This window comes from Mercenaria mercenaria, chromosome 4 (assembly GCF_021730395.1).
Source record: "Mercenaria mercenaria strain notata chromosome 4, MADL_Memer_1, whole genome shotgun sequence".
Lineage (NCBI taxonomy): Eukaryota > Metazoa > Mollusca > Bivalvia > Venerida > Veneridae > Mercenaria > Mercenaria mercenaria.
The window spans coordinates 17370166-17387281 of NC_069364.1; the positions used below are offsets into that span (position 1 = coordinate 17370166).

The 17116-nt window shown below is 33.7% G+C and overlaps 1 protein-coding gene and 1 long non-coding RNA gene across 2 annotated transcripts; both read left to right on the forward strand.

Moving 5' to 3' along the window:
• Positions 1-1508: 1508 nt before the first annotated feature.
• On the forward strand, positions 1509-4837 carry LOC128556730 (uncharacterized). The gene is made up of 2 exons (XR_008370799.1): positions 1509-1728; positions 4263-4837. It is a non-coding gene; the product is annotated as an uncharacterized LOC128556730 (long non-coding RNA).
• Positions 4838-7999: 3162 nt separating this feature from the next.
• On the forward strand, positions 8000-16226 carry LOC123553236 (peptidyl-prolyl cis-trans isomerase-like). Its single transcript, XM_053542064.1, has 8 exons — positions 8000-8075; positions 10550-10665; positions 11385-11573; positions 11990-12052; positions 12496-12646; positions 13412-13468; positions 14242-14377; positions 15726-16226. The coding sequence occupies exons 1-8, from the start codon at positions 8000-8002 to the stop codon at positions 15841-15843; spliced, it is 906 nt and encodes a 301-aa protein (XP_053398039.1). The 3' UTR covers positions 15844-16226.
• The last annotated feature ends 890 nt before the right edge of the window (positions 16227-17116 follow it).

The following is a 17116-nucleotide window of genomic DNA, read 5'->3' on the forward strand; positions in this document are numbered from 1 at the left end:
TTCGGTAGTGTGCATTCAAGAAACTTCCTATTTACATTTCTTATGAATACATGACTAAAAATGAAATTTTAACAATTTAATAATTTCATAAAATAGTGCAAAACAATTTACAGGTGTAAGCTGGAGTGGCCGTGAACATGCAGATTTTTCCACATTGTTTCGATACATGTCACGTTTCTGTCAAGCTAATTGGTGCTAATACCTTCTTCCAGGTTTACATACTTAACTTGTAACAATAAACGATCCGTGGTATCTTTTGAAGAGTTACAACAACATGCAACTGAATCCAAACAAAATAGCAGCGGCACCGGAGTCCTTTAAAACTATTCCTTTAAACGTGTGATATGCAGTTAAGTGAGCTTAACTGTCTATGTGCAAGTGTTTTAATATTCAATTTGATGGTATTTATGCATTGTGTTCATTTTGGTCAAAGCTATTATTGCACTGAACATTTGACAGTTTTAAGACAAATGTCAGTGTTTCTTATGTTGTTACATAATGCATTTTACAAACTTGTATGACGTCTATAAGCAGTGCATAATGAGAAAAATTGTGCACTTTTTACAGTTGTTAATCTATCGAAAATGCAATCTTGCTATATTTGGTTCATGGGCTTCACCGTTTCTGACTGTATTCTGTTGCGTTGCTTTTGCGCTTACAACAAATTTACAAATCGAAGTTTCTACATTTAATATCTCTTTTTCTCTTGTTTTAATCACGTAACTATTTAAATTTTATATGTGGTCATTAGCACCACCTCTGTCATTTATTCACAACAGAAGACGTGTATTTAATATGATTTTATAGTTACTATAAATGATGAAAACAGCTGTAAGCTAATATAGCTTTCTGTACAATGCCTGGAATGTTGTATTGTAAATATTTCATGCTTTTCTGGCATAAAAGTATGTTTAAACTAAAAGTGTTTAAAGGCGTTTTGTATGTTATAACCCCGTGGTGGCGAGACAACTCCTCGAACAATGGAATACAAAGCCTATCATTTTATAATCAATTATAACCAGTATGTGGGAAATTAGTATAAGAGTATACATGGCGTCATTTACTGAGATATGCCAATTTAAGTTAGATATTTTTTTTCTAAATTCCTATCGTACCATATTTTAATGTCATAACAAACTTTGATATCTAACTTATATATATTTTTTTCAAAGCTTCCCGAACCGGAAGTGTAACCTCCCAATCGGGAAACAGATATGTATATCTCATTGAATTTGTGTTCAGTGATAATTATCACCCCTTTTACCACTCAGTTTTTTTTTTGTTATTTGCTTAACCTAAGTGCTCACTGAAAAACAAATAAATAATTCAGTATAGATCTATAACATGAGCTTCCCAATGAGGAAAGTAACGTCTCCGTTTTGTGATTTTTTGGAAAACAGTAATTTCAATGTTTTTTCTTTTCTTTTTTTTCTTTCTTTTTTTTCTTTTTCTTTTTTTGGTTTATGCAACCACAGAGTGGACTTCGGTTTCTTACATTGAATCTAAAATAAAACAATGTTTATTGTTAAGAGAATGAGAAATATATATTGCCGGATCAAGGACGTTTATTTCAGTATGTTAGAGTTTGGACCTACCTAAGTAGCGTTTGTAAATACGTGAGTTCATACATGGAAATAGCTACTGAAGAAAATATTTTGTGAGTTTAACTTAGAAAAACAAGAGAATTGTAAGACGAGTTTCTCTGTATATAGAACGCATTTAAAGTATGTAAGTAATTGATATTTATATGAAATTTAGTGTTTTTTTTTTTTTGTTTTTGATTTTTTGTTTTGTTTTTGTTTTGTACACATATCGTCGTGTCATTATTATGATGCTCTAACTCCATTTTGGATATTTGTGGGAAACTGACTTTGAAAATATTGTCTCTTATTTTCTGTGATAAAAATGGAAAAATTGTCTAGATTTTTTGGCTAGACATTGCTTTGGTAACAACTTCAGGTGCCCCATTTTCATGATATCTACCGGTATCTCGATTTTTTGGAAAGTTAAAGTTTTCATTTGGAGATAGAACTTTTTCCAATTTCCAGCATTTCAAACGTTCAGTATTACATTGGTTTTGAATATAGGACATCTTAAGATAACAAACGATAGCTATGTTTGTTCAGTATTATGATGCAATAGGACTTAGCACTATATAAGGTAGAATAATGTTACAGTATTTTTCAAGAAACTTGCAAAAGATTGTCACGTGATCTCCGCTGAAACACAATATTTCTTATTATAACAATGCTCTCCATTATAATTAAACATTTCTTAGAATTACATTGGTCTATGACCATGTAATAATGGACATAAGACATTGTAATACTAAGTTCAACTTCAGTTATAGAAAACAAAGTAGGAATTCCATGCTATTATGTCAAGTTGAATTTTCAAATCAATGAATGGAATAGAGCTGGAGATAGGACTTGAAATTCCGAATCCAACGGTATATCGTACTCAGTTTTCATAAAATGGAGTTAGAGCATCGTAATGATGACACGACAATATAATGCCAAGTCAATATGTTATTATGTGTACCAAAGAGGTATAAAATACAAACAATACAAAGAAATATAAATCATTATTTTTATGACCCCAAAGTTGGGCATATTAAAATCGCACCGTCCGTCCATCCGTCTGTGCGTTCATGTGTGCGTCCGGTACATTTTTGTCCGAGCTTTAAGTATTCCATCCATAAAGGGATTTTGAAATGATTTTGCATTAATGTTCATCATAGTGAGACGACGTGTCATGTGCTAGACCCAGACCCTTAGCTCGAAGGTCAAGGTCACACTTAGAGGTCAGAGGTTAACATGGTCTGTTTTGGGTCCGGTCCATTACTCTGCCATTCATTCAGTGATTTTGAAATAACTTGGCATAAATGGTTACCATAATTAGACGACCATGAGCAAGACTAGACCCCTAGCTCAAAGGTCATGGTCGCACTCTAGGTGTCAAAGATTAACATGATCTGTTTTTTGTCCGGTCCGTAACTCTGTCATTGATGAGGGGTTTTTGAAATTACTTGAAATCTCTTTAATGAGATGAGGTGTCATGCGCAAGAGCCAGACTCCTAGCTTCAAGGTCAAGGTTACACTTAGAAGTCAAATATGTTTCTTGTCCGGTGCATAACTCTTCCATTTATTCAGGGATTTGAAAATAATTTAACACAAATATTAACCATATTGAGATGTGTCATGTTTATGACCGAAACCTCTTAGATCAAGTTCAATGTCACGAAATGGTATGTGATTATTTTTGCGCATAAAACTGTGGCATTCTTGGGCCTAACTCGGGGGCACTTGTCACAAAAAGCGACAGCTCTTCTTAGTTTTTTTACAAACATTTTTGTGAGGAAAGTTTTGCTCCGTGTTCACGCTAAATCAACTTGTTAATTCTCCTGTTTTCGCTCGACGGGGTTGAGGGGCCAAACGCATAATGGAAGAAATCAGCCACCGTACATTTGCAATTGCGTACTAGTGTTGAAATTTCATATAACTAGGTTGAACACATTTTCAGCAATTGTTTATTTTTATTTCTTTGCCAATAACATACATTTTCAAAGGGGGACAAACTTTTTTTAGAATATTTAAAGCATCCATCGTATGGGACAATACGGCAGAATACAAGTACAGCCAAAGTCTGATAACTTCACAGTGACGGCAAGTTTGTTTATGTTTTCTGCACTTATGAAACTAACAACATAGGTAAAGCAGCTTACATAAACAATTATATTGGGCATATTTTATTGCTGCACGACTGTCAGTCCCGGTAGCTCAGTGGTAAGCATTGATGACTGAATTGTCGAATTTTGCGTGCCGCAGGTTAGTGCTGTTGTTGTTTCTTCTTTATTCTATTTTTTTTCTGAGTTTCTATTTCAGGATAAACACCATTATCATTCATTTGAATATATTGCACCCTCCTTCCCCCCCCCCCACCACCAAAAAAAATGTTCTTCTGGTTTATATTAAGAATTCCTCAAATGTCACTTTCTTTGTAATATTTTACACATTGATTGACAGCCACCATCAGCGCTTTGAGCGCTTTGATTTTGTTTGGTTTAATGACAAATCAAAACAGTAAGTGATCATATAGCGACGTTCTAGGGAGACTTCAAACCAAACAGCTATCTTATCCAGTCGTCCACGGAAACTCCTCCAAGATGACGCTAGATATAATTATGTATCAGGTTTATATTTGGTGACATGCGGAATGTATTAAACCTATATTATAAACGATAGAATGTTTCTTGCTTTCAGACAGTGGTTTAGGATTTAATGATGATGTCTGAATGCAGCAGTGATCTTGTTATCTCGCAACAGCATGCAGCACGCCCACCGCCAATAGCACTAGGAATCAACGTGGAAAAGCCAAAATTCCCTCAATATGCCGTGTTTGCCGAACGTTTTAAATCTTTCAGAGAATGGCCAAAATATTTACCAGTAGACAAGCTAGATCTGGTAGAAGCAGGATTAGTGTACACAGGTATTAAAACTAAGACGTAGATTCTTTATTGCACTCATGACTTTCCAGCGTTTCAACTACGAGACTTTACAAAATATATTTGAATATTCAGTTGTGCAACATCAAAAGTTATCATTGCTTCTAGCACATCTGTTGTAGGACATGAATTGTGGCTGTCTACTATTTCTATACATATTTTCAACATCATCACCTAAGAAGTCTTCCTGGGCATAGATTGGAGGCATTTCTAAATATTACCAATTCGTTAAGGTTTTCAATCGCACATTTCTCAGTTAAAACGTGCAGTTCGATAGATGTGTACTATGGGTATTGAACAAGTGTAAAATTATCTTCTATTGTGTACCAGTCACACTTCTTCAGTATTTCTTATCTAAGAGATCGACATTATAGGATAAATCCCGTTTTCCGGTATTAACCACCAATAAATGCCCGTTCCCGGTTTTACGGTATGGGGTATCAACCATTACGCTACATGGCGGTTGTGTTTAGATTATCATTTGTTTCAAGTTTTAAACAAAGAGAATGAATTAAAAAAGTAATGCAGATTATCATAAAACATTGTAAACAGTTGTAATTAAGATGTAGCAAAAATATTCTCAAAGTTTACTTTATTTTTGAAATTTTATCTAAACTGCCGCTTCCGTGGCTCTATACCGAAGGTGTGAAATTATTCGCATTTTTCCAGGTAAACAAATTATTTTTGCAAACATTTTGCTGCCGATGTCGTAGAACAGCATTTCCATTTTGAGAAAGTAGGATTTTCCCTAAATCCTTATCTTCTGGCATAAATATTCGCTAATTTTGTACATGGTCTTTATATCGGTTAATCTCGCCAGCCCCGCTGACCCTATTTACGAAATATCGGAGGACGGGATTTATCCTATAATGTAGATATGGCCAATGCGTAGTTTATTTATTAGTTTCATCATCGTTACAGGCTGAACACCACTAAATCCAGCTCTTCTTTATTAGTCCCCTACTGGTTGAAAACCAGTTTCGGGGACTATAGGAATGCACTTTTCCGTCATTCCGTCCGTCCGTCTGTCCGCAATTTCGTGTCCGGTCCATAACTCTGTCATCCATGAAGGGATTTTTAGACTGTGTATGTGGATGTAAAATGCTCATATACTTTGTGTGGAACTATATTTGTGTGTCATGTATGTTATTTATAATTTGTTAAGTGACAAGTCCATGTAGAATTCTCTTCATACTAAGCGAAGTGCAGTCAGATTCACAGCATCTTATTTCTTTTTTTTTTTTTTTTTTTTTTAACAATAGCATTGTCACTAAATAATTAAGTATGTGAACAAAATTGTCCTTACCTTTTACTCAATAGACTAATAACGATGGCCCGCTTTTAATACTAGAGTTTTCCCTCAACGATAACACCTTCCTCCTAAATATGCTTCTTCCTCTTCTATTTTTCTGTATACATTGTCTTATTTGTCTTATGTATATAACTCCTGTCCCATGTTTTCTTACTTCTTATGTCTCATTCGGGGTTGTAAACTATAGAAGTTATCCTGATTTTAACCACATTTCAATGACGGCTTTTCTTGAATTCATACTATCCACCCTTTCAATCACATGACCACGAAATCATTGCAAAAACACGCCGTCCTGTACACGTATCGATATCACGGGTTCCTACCAATTTTATCACACTTTCTTCTATTCTTAAGTATTTATAGTTGTCCGGACTACGTCTTGTCACTGCACAACTCTTTGTTAGAGAATACTCTTATCTGTAATAAAATAAAATATCCTCGGAGAATCATCCAGCAGAATATAGATCGACTGTGTGATAATCGCCTGTTCATTTTGCGTCTTTTGAGTTCTTTATTTGTTGTCACATTCTCATTATGGCTTGCATGCCTCTTACTTAATGCTAGAGATGTTCACAAAAATCCAGGTCCAGAATCAACTAGAGCTACTTCTTCTATATCTTCTCAGACAACCACATCACAGTATGCAGAAGCGATCTCAAACAGTCAGGGGTGTAACTTATAGCAGTTATCATTTTTATAACTTCTAAAAGTTACAATTTTAAAATCCACAGGTTGCTTCCCTTTGGCTATCTCGATAATTCGTAATCACTTTCTATTTACTCTTCATATAGCCTACAAGGGCACTAATCCATGCTTCATTTTATCGACCTTATGTTATGGTAACTGCCCTTCTTTTTACGATGAATATAAATTTCTTAGAATACTGGTATATATATTGAAATTCTTAAAGTCAACAGCCTTAAATCTAAACCAGTCCTGAAAAAGGAACAAATGTATATATCTAATTGGATGTGTACAGTTTGTCCGAAAATGCGACCAGACCGCTAATCCACTAATGCGACCACCAATTACAGAACTGTTTGATTTTTTCACAGTTAATTAATCATCGCAATTACGACCACTCAAATTTTTCCGTATGTTACCGCGAATCGCCGCGGGAATTAACACATGCGACATCGTGTTAACACGTTAAACGTGTACATTGTGTATTTATCCGTTAATTGCTAACAAGTCTTTTAAACGTTATCAAAACAACGTATCAAACTGTTTGATTGTCTGAAATTGTTATTTAAAGATGTTTGGTGTTTTACATGGCTATTTTAACATAAAAAAATTGTTGAAATAATTAATTTGTTTGTAATTAGATGAATGCCCGCTGATCGAATTGACTGGATTAAAATGGATTTAATTAGATCTAAACGGTGTTTGTTTGTTATTATTAATGTAAATACGTTTGGGATTTCAGCGGAGAATGAAGTTTGAAACTGTTTGATATTGTTGTAATTGTCTTTAATTGAACAAAATTCAAATCATTATCAGTTAAGTGCGTCCTTAATTAATGCACAGTTTGATCCGTAATTCTTTGATTAACACAGTGATCAAGTATTTAAGGCTAATGAAATGGTTATCTTTATCAGTCTTCTTTCATATCTGATACTAACATAGCCATGGAAAAACGGAAAGAAATTAAGTTTGGAAGAAAAAGTGGAACTAATTAACTATAGTAATGATCGAAGTCAAGACCTTCCCCATATAGCCTTGTCCACTAATCAGACCAGACAACTAATAAGACCAGTTTTACAAAGAACCTTGGGTGGTCTTAATAGCGGAATTCTACTGTATTTGATTTACGCACGCACTGAGTGTATAATATAGTTTTACCTAGGTTTATAGAGTACCATTCAGTGCGTGTGTATGTTCAGTGTGGCAGAATTAATGCCTACTGTGCTCTGTTACATAAAGCATCCAGACGATTCAGATTGTTGTAGTAAAAAGTAATTGCGTGTGTTTCTGTAATTTAAAAATTCATATACATTTTTATATGCTTAAAAATTATCAGACAGGCCTTTTATTCATTCATTATTTCAAAGCTTAATTTATGCTTATACACATCTTATCTGGAGCCCTTTAATACTCTATGCTTTTTAAATAGACGGGGTTTATAAGCTGAACAACTTGCGATCTTGACCTACAAATGTCAGATGTTTGTCCACAGACACAATATGGGGGCGACAGCTATAGACTGCACTTCAGCAGAATGCTGCAGTCCCCGGAAGTTAAATACAATGCAGATGCGCAGTAAGTTTGGAGCATGGGGCATCAAACTGTTACAGAGAATATCATACTTCGCAAATTTTCCTCGAAGTCGGTGTCATGGGGACGTCATTTCATATTTGCCATGTTCTCGTACTAGCTTTAGGAATATTAATGATCGACAATATTTTCCAGTTTCTTTTCAATGTATCTTTTAAAAGACAATAATCATTTTTCAACTAACTGGAAACCCTTATAGCAAGGTGTTTGAGTGATAAAATAATTTTCAGCAGTTAAATGATGTTCTGTATTTACTGCAGAGAGAACTGCTTCATTTCCACCAGGGGTGCCTTATTAGCTTCTGGCAAAAGTTTTAAAATCCCCCACTAAGTGTGTGAAAGTATACTTGTGTTCTGTAAAATTCGGTTCTCGAGCAGACCCTAGATTATTCATAATGGCCCATTTTCTAAGTAGGTCATGTTTTATTTACATCCACATTCTTAGTGAAGACCTTATTATAATTGTATAGTCTACTTGGGTATTTCAAACTATTTTCAGAAAATCCAAATGAGGACAGCTCTTTAACATGTACAATTGCATTTTTATATATTTGATATAGACCTTCAACATGTTCAAATTTACATTTCTTGTTTGTGCAGTTGTCCTTATAATATTTCAGAACATTGATGTGCTTTTTATCTATTTTAATGTATATGTCACAAAGTTACATTTCATTGTTTCTGACTTTTAGTTGTTTTATTACACTTGATTTCATTTGATCATGCACAGGTAATATCCAAACTTAGCCTTATTTGTTACAAAAGTATTCAATGGTCTCTTCAATTACGGACATTGCTGAACACGTTTCATTTGGTTCAGTTGCTTATAGTCACAGTTATGACCAACGATAATTACATAGGTGCTTCTTTTACATAGGATGATAGGTACTTCTATCACAGTAACTAAGTGGAAAAAGTTCTGACGTAGGCTGTATTCCATATATCTCATGTCAGCTAGGGTGCTGTATATAGTTGGGTGATTCATCTACTTGCCATTTTGTGACAGGAATCAATTAACAATATTAATTAAGTTAACTATTGAGTATTAATTTCTTTTTTTATAGAATTTCAACTTAATTAGTAGACATTTAATATCAAAATTTCGTAAAATTTAATCATTTTTTTTTTGGTAGTTAAAGTCACATGTCATTCGTTATTTCAATCTAGGATGGGGACTCAAACAAGATTTTTCTATTAAAATCTAAATTGAATTATCAAATTCATTTATTATTATATTAATTATAATATTTAAAGTTTCCAGACCTCCTGGTCTTTCCTCCCACGAATGCTGATATTTCAAGTTATTTGATGATTTCCCGGTATTGCTAATCATTGTATACTTCTGTTATTGACATTTCAATCAATTTAGTGAAATATGCTTCGAAATATCTGTTACCTTTTTGATCATTCAATATTAAGTCACATAAAATGAAAAGTTTAAATAAAAAAAAAAAAGGTCATAAAAGATGCTATAACTTTAAAATCTTTTTTATTTTTGTAATTTCAAACAAACCATTATTTAGTGTACATAACATGTAAAATCTCAAGATAAACTATATTTACATCAGTTCAAGAAATTTTCAGTTGAATTGGAAAGCACTGATGAATAAAAGCGGTAAAGGAGTCTAAACTGGTATAAAATATTTCATTTCCCTACAGTATTATTCATTTATGTACATCATTGGACAGTAGAATGAGCCACGCCATGAGAAAACCAACATAGTGGCTTTGTGACCAGCATGGATCCAGACCAGCCTGCGATTCGCGCAGTCTGGTCAGGATCCATGCTGTTCGCTAACAGTTTCTCTAATTGTAATAGGCTTTGAAAGCGAACAGCATGGATCCTGACCAGACTGCGCGGATGCGCAGGCTGGTCTGGATCTATGCTGGTCGCAAATGCACTATGTTGGTTTTCTCATGGCGTGGCTCAAATAAATGTCTCTTGAACAGAGCAGGTCTATATTTTTCAACAAAATGAGCATCGCAATTCAGTATCATAAAGACTTACATACATTGTTTATCTTTTAACCTACAGCTGTTTAACGGCCACAAATACTTAAAGTTTTGAAAAATAACTGTTATTGAATTGACCAAATTATTACTAACCAAGATTGACAACTAGGAAAATAATATACCTCTGACTTCTCTAATAGGGGGTTGGGGGTGGGGGGCATACTTCCTTGAAGAGGTGCATTAATATAATATTTTGACATGCAAAATGCACATAAATGTCCACTTTATGTTATGATGCATACCCACCAAGTTTCATTTGAATTGGATGGAAACTAGGAGGTACTGGTCAAGACATTGTGAGAGACAGTTCATACAATTTATGCCTCTAGGTATTTGACACCAGTGGCTTTATAACTCATATCACCTTTTATTTTGAGTTCTAATGTAACAAACTTTAGACATCAACTTAACTCAGTATAATACATTAATAATGAGTCATACTTATAGAAATATTATATTCATTTCAGGATCTAACAAATAAAAATCCAGACACATTCAAAAATACTAAAGTTGAAGGATTTGTGGAATTTGAGTGGGATTTGTACATTGATGCTAAGAAGAAGGTAAGATCGAGAAAGTAAATGAGCCGTGCCATGGGAAAACCAACATAGTGGGTTTGCGATCAGCATGGATCCAGACCAGCCTGCGCATCCGCGCAGTCTGGTCAGGATCCATGCTGTTGGCTTTTAAAGCCTACTGCAATTAGAGAAACCATTAGCAAACAGCATGGATCCTGACCAGACTGCGCAGATGCGCAGGCTGGTCTGGATCCATGCTGGTCGCAAACCCACTATGTTGGTTTTCCCATGGCACGGCTCAAATAGACCTTTCATTATGAGTATCACTCTTTAATTATGTCATGTAAACTGAAACAAAGTATTAAGATTGTAAGCTGTTAGAAAATTCTGCTTGCTTCATTTATATAGATTCCTTGGGGATATTTTCTAGGCCATGTAGGTTAAATATGATAATTATCATCAGGAAACCTACTTCATTGTAACAAACTTCTAGCTGGTCTTTGGTTCAAGTTGGTAAAACTGATTTTTGGAGACTATAAAGTCCGTGAATACTGTAAATATTTGCTTATAATATATAGGTTCTGGAGTTTTGAGACATTAAGGGAAGTTGATAGCTCATGCTTAGGAAATTATTAAACATATGGTAACCAACTTGTCTTATTGATAAAGTTGATAATTAAGTTTTTCTTTACATATACATGCCATGGTTATTTGTATCAGAATTGTAAAGAAAAGCTCAATGTTTCTCTTAAATGCTTCTACAGGAGTTGAGAGGAGAGACCTGGACATTTCAAGAGAAAGCTATAACATTTCAAAATGGAAAGAAGATAGGTGGACCAGAAGATTTTATCAGCTGGGCAAAAGAAAATTACAACTATGAAGAGTACCGCCCAGATCCATTATTACAGATTCTCACAGAAGAGGCATACAAAGATTGTCTCAATTGTAAAAAAGTGAGTGTTTCTTCAGAAAGAGAAAGTTTTCTTTTTGTTTTGTTAGAATGCAATGTTACAAGAAAAAAAATTATATGGATGACAATCTTCCTGAGAAATTTCTTCACTGACTTTTTTTTTATTAATTAGGAAGTTGAATAAAAGTGTGAGAATGATTTATTAAATTTGTAAGTGAATTAAAAATATGAGAGTTTCAAAATTGCAATATACCACTGATTTCTTGATTAAAGTTGAGATCTTTCAGACTTTGTAAAAATAACTCCGTTAACTGAACATTTTTAAGATAAGTGTCAGTAATATATAATGTTAGTATACATAATGTCATATCTGAGTAATGAAGTGTTCCCGGATGCAGTTTGTTATATTTTTGAAACCTTTACATGAAAGCTAACTAAACATATTATCTTACTTTGTAGCATGAGTTTGTATATCTGGATATTGCAATAGGAGCAAAGCCAGCTGGAAGATTAGTACTTGAGGTACACACTTTAAAATGATTGTTTTCATAAGTTAATAACTTAAGTCTTGCTGTGTAAAAAACTTTCATGAACCATATAAGCATTGAAATTATATAAATGCTCACAGAATGGTAATAAATATTAAAATCTTAGGTTACACAAGAACCTTTTAAAATTCTAGGCATGATTTATTTAGACATAATATTTAGCATGATTTTTTAATTAAATTTCATAGGAAAAAGTAAATAAAAAAGCATCAAAATTAAATTGCAAAACTGCAGTACTAGTATCAGTTATCATCTAGTAATAGTTAGACAGAGAGCATTTTATTGAAGTGAAAACCTGAACGTTTTGAAGGAATATATTTCAGGATAGATAATGCATAGGAATTTATGTTTATGGCATCACAGACCTGATCATATACCAGTGAAATAGGAGATTTAACTATTGTTGTTATAATATAGCTGTTCACAGACGTTGTTCCAAAAACATGTGAGAACTTCAAAGCACTGATAACAGGAGAAAAAGGCAAATCAGAGATGTCAGATTACAATCTGTGTTACAAAAACTCCCTCTTCCACAGAATTGTACGCAATGGTTGGATTCAGGGTGGAGGTAAGGAAATGATATTCTTAATATTGCTAGCTTGCTAAGTTAAGCATGGTCCTACTCAGCAGATGCATTGCTAGCTACCATCAGATTTATGTTTACAATCATAATGGAAAATATATAGGATATTTGTATGTTTCAGTGCAAGATTGAAATATCTTTCTCCAGTGAACACCAGATGCAATGTTTTATCACGAATGAAAATGTTAGATACAGTTATCATAAGTGAAAGAAACTTTGATGATGTAAAGCAAACAAATTTTCTTTTTATCTCATATTTTGACTAAATCTATTCATTTTATAGTTTCTGGCCAGTGAAAAATATATTTGATATTTTTCACTGTGAAAATACTAGATATATTTCACTCTAACATTTCGGCAATTCACTGAAAAGCATGTCATAAATATATATGATTACATGCAAGTATGTTACACTGCAAAGATTCATACATGTTGTGTTTTGGACCGTATGCATGCTCATTCAATAGTATAATACAATAATTATCTTTCAAAGGAAATGCACTTGAGAGTGACAATAATAGTTTCATGTTTATGTTAATTTGAAACACATTCTATCCTCTTAAGAGTTATTTTGAGCCTTTGTCACAGATTTTGAGCCTTTGTCACAGATTTAAATCTGATCTCTTTACGAGCTTGGTGTAAAGTCTTCATTAAACTTGATATTAAATTTTAAAGTATTTTCAAGTTATAAAGAAATAATTGCTTTTTAATTAATATTTTAATTATTCTTAATGAACTTGTTTATTTAAGATATTTACCATGGAAGAGGAAATGGTGGAGAATCTATTTATGGCCCTGTTTTTGAAGGTAATTGTTATGTATATATAATGTACAAATCCCAATTTAATTCCACAAATTCTTCAACTTTAGTATTTGTCATGTTCGGTACCCATACTTATACAGTATTGCTGTTTGCATAATATCACAGATATCCTGTATTACAAGGACACACACAAAAATACATCTATTTTAGACAAACAAGTAAAGTCAGTGGACAATGAAACCTGCTTAGAAGGTTTCATATCATATGTCTGTAGGGCAGGCAAAGTTAATCAGTATTTGGACAAAAATCTCCAACTTTTAAAAGAAGTTCCAATAGTTTGCACATAAAACAGTTAATTTAAACTACTGTAAAATGTGATGTAAATTTGTTCTTATGTGTTTTTTTAAGAAGTAAAAGTGTACATGTGAATGAGGATGTGACATAAACAAGCATTATTATTGTCATGTAGGACTTCAGATGTAGCTATTTTAAATATAGATATAATAGCCACTGTATGAAAACCAGCATCCAGGTTTTGCCACCAATATGGATCCAGATCAGCCTGCACATCCATGCATGATCTGGATCCATTCTGTTTGCTTACCAGTTGTATACAAGTTTGCTTATCATTTGTATACAAGAGCTGAAATACACAGATAAAGGAACAGTATGGATATGCACTGACCTGGATCATTGCTGGTCACAAAGCCCTTGAACTTTGGTGTTGGACAGCGGCACTCATATCAATTTGTATTAAAATTATTGTTACCAGTAATATGCATAAAACCTTGAAGTAAGACATTTTGTGAAATTTCAGATGAGAACTTTGCCGTTCCTCATTCACGGCGTGGTATTATTGGTATGGCCAACAAAGGTAGACACACGAATGGTTCACAGTTCTATATCACATTAACTCCTGCTGCCTGGATGAACACAAAATATGTTGCATTTGGGTAAGACTTTATTGCATTGTACTTGCATTTTATTGGCACTTATTTTTGTTGTAGAAGTTATACTGGAAATTGTGATAGTTTTATAAAATTGAAGAACATGAATTTTCTTTTTTGCAGATGGGTAAAAACGAGACAAAACATATTAGTAGGTAAAATGTCATGTTCACGGTGATATTAAGGCTTAAAATGGTTTAATACCAATGGCTTGAGAATGCTTTAGTCTATTGCTTATGGTTATTCTTGCATAACTGTCTATGGTCGTTAGATGTTGCCTATGGTTTTGATGTGTTTCTATGATGTAAAGGTAGACTTTTGGCCATGAAACTCTCAAAATGTGCTCATCTATGGTCAGTAGATGAGCCCTGTTTTTGTAGGGTCAATAGTTTAAAGGTCAGTGTTGCCTCACACTTGAGAGTTTTAACCAGTATTGCTCATATGACTTCATTGTCTTAAACCAGAAGTGAGAGATGCTAGAAATGAATTTGAAAAATTGCGAGTTCAGATATGGAAAATTGATGAATACTACTCTACATCTTCTCTCAAGTTAAATGAAACTCATTAATATTTATACGCCCCAGTGAAAGAGGACGTCCTATGTGATCACCTGCGATGTGCCACTGGCAGTCCAACCCCATGAAAGCTGTCCACTCTCTTACTTGAGTAGTTCTTGTGCAATGTTCACCAAACTGTCTGAGTCTGTGTGGAGTTATTGCCCTTGAATTGTACTGAGTCTGTGTGGAGTTATTGCCCTTGAATTACCGAGAATTGCAAATACTGACAGTGTACATACTCATACTTGAGCAGTTCTTTTCCAATGTTCACCAAATCAGGTCACAATGTTTATGAGCATAATATCTCTGTCATCTTCTTTAACTAGCCAGATTGTACCAGAGGCTCTGAAGTTGTGCCCCTTGAATATCTAAAATTTGAGAAAATTAACAGTTTATGCTCTCTATCGTTAGAAGTTTTTATCCAGTGCTCATCAATTTTTGTCACAATGTTTATGGGTATTATAAGGTTGATAACTAGCTGAATATAGTCAGCCACACATGAGATACAGCCCTAGAATTATTTAAAATTTCGAAAATTGACAGTGTCCGCTTAATGACCTAAGCAGTTTTTATCCAGTGTTCACCAAAGTTAGCCAGACTGTTTATGGACATATGTACAAACTTTGAAGGTCTGTAGTCAGGCCTTTTGCATTTGTCTAAATTTAGAAATTGACACCTCTTCTGCTAGTAAGAAGAGAATTGAAAGTCAAAAGTAATTTGCTATGAATGGCGTATATTGTGATAATTTGTTACTCTTATTGAAAACTCTTTAAGTTTTGAGAAACCTTTTTTTCCAGACAAGTGATTGAGGGAACAGAAACTTTAAAGAAGATGGAAGAAATTGAAACAATGAATGAGAGACCAAATGCTGAGATAAGGATCACAGACTGTGGAGTGTGCACTTATGAATTCTAATCAAAGTTTTGCGACACTTTAATTTGAACAGCTGCAGAACTCTTTCTACATCCAAAAGGATGTGTGTTAATCTTTTGACAGTTGCAGGAAAGACATTTGATTGTTAAGTCTTTCTGACTGTTGCCTTTCAGAAATAATGGCAAATGGAAATTTTCAAACATTAGATTGGACCAAATATACTTTTCAGTCTTTTTGAGTTAATGAACATAATTGGTTAAAAAGGAAAACAAACTGAAATGTGAAGAACATAAAAATAATCTAAAACATTTTGATGTTCTTACTATAAAGGTATATATTATGATCATCAAAGATTAACATTTTGTTATGTAAGGTCAGAAATGGCTGATATAATATTTTATAAAAATAAAAGAATGTTTATATAACTTTGTCATGTTTTATGCTTGTTTTGGTCTATACCCTTGTTTAGGTAAATGTGGGAACTTTTAAAAGTTGTTACTGATCGATCGAACTGCTAAGAAGTATTAATTATAAAACATTACAGTAAGCTGATGTAAGTTTTTTCAGCTCACCTGAACCAAAGGTTTAAGTCTGGTTCGAATGTTTTCCTTTATATTGTCAAGGCTGAGTTCGAAACTGTGTCATCTTGGATCAGAAATTCTCAGTAATATGCTTGTTTCTGTTAAAACACGCTTACACTTAAATGCCTTCACGTTAACGTGCCATGACGGCAATGTCTTTGTTGCGACCAGGAAAGAGCGCTTCTATATTTTTACTACTGTTTTAGATAAAGGGCATATTAGAATCGAAATATCGTGTTTTACTTAAATTAATATACTCAAAAGCGGTCACACGTCGGTAGAATTATTCACTCGGGCTACGCCCTCGTGAATTATTCCGCAGACGTATAACCTCTTTTCGTGTATTATAATAATGTTAACCGCCTTACAATAAATAAATCAATATCATACGTAGTAATGCAAGCAATAAAGTATTACATCATAAATAAAATGAAACACGTATGTAATTTCATATCTCCAAGAGAAATGCTTAAGTAGTACTGATCGAAATAAATGTTATAAGCGTATCAGCTACTCAAACTGTAAATAGTTAGTTTAGACTAGATGTTATGTAAAAAGCATCATTTCTACAAACAGTATCAATAGTCGCCTTTAAAATCATGCTTGTCCGAAAGCGAAAATGACAAGGTAGATAAGACGAGTGAGAGAAAAAAGCAACGAGTTGAATTACTTCCCTTACACCATCTGAAAAAGTTTTAAAAATCGTGGAACGATGTTGTCCTCTTCATCAGAAA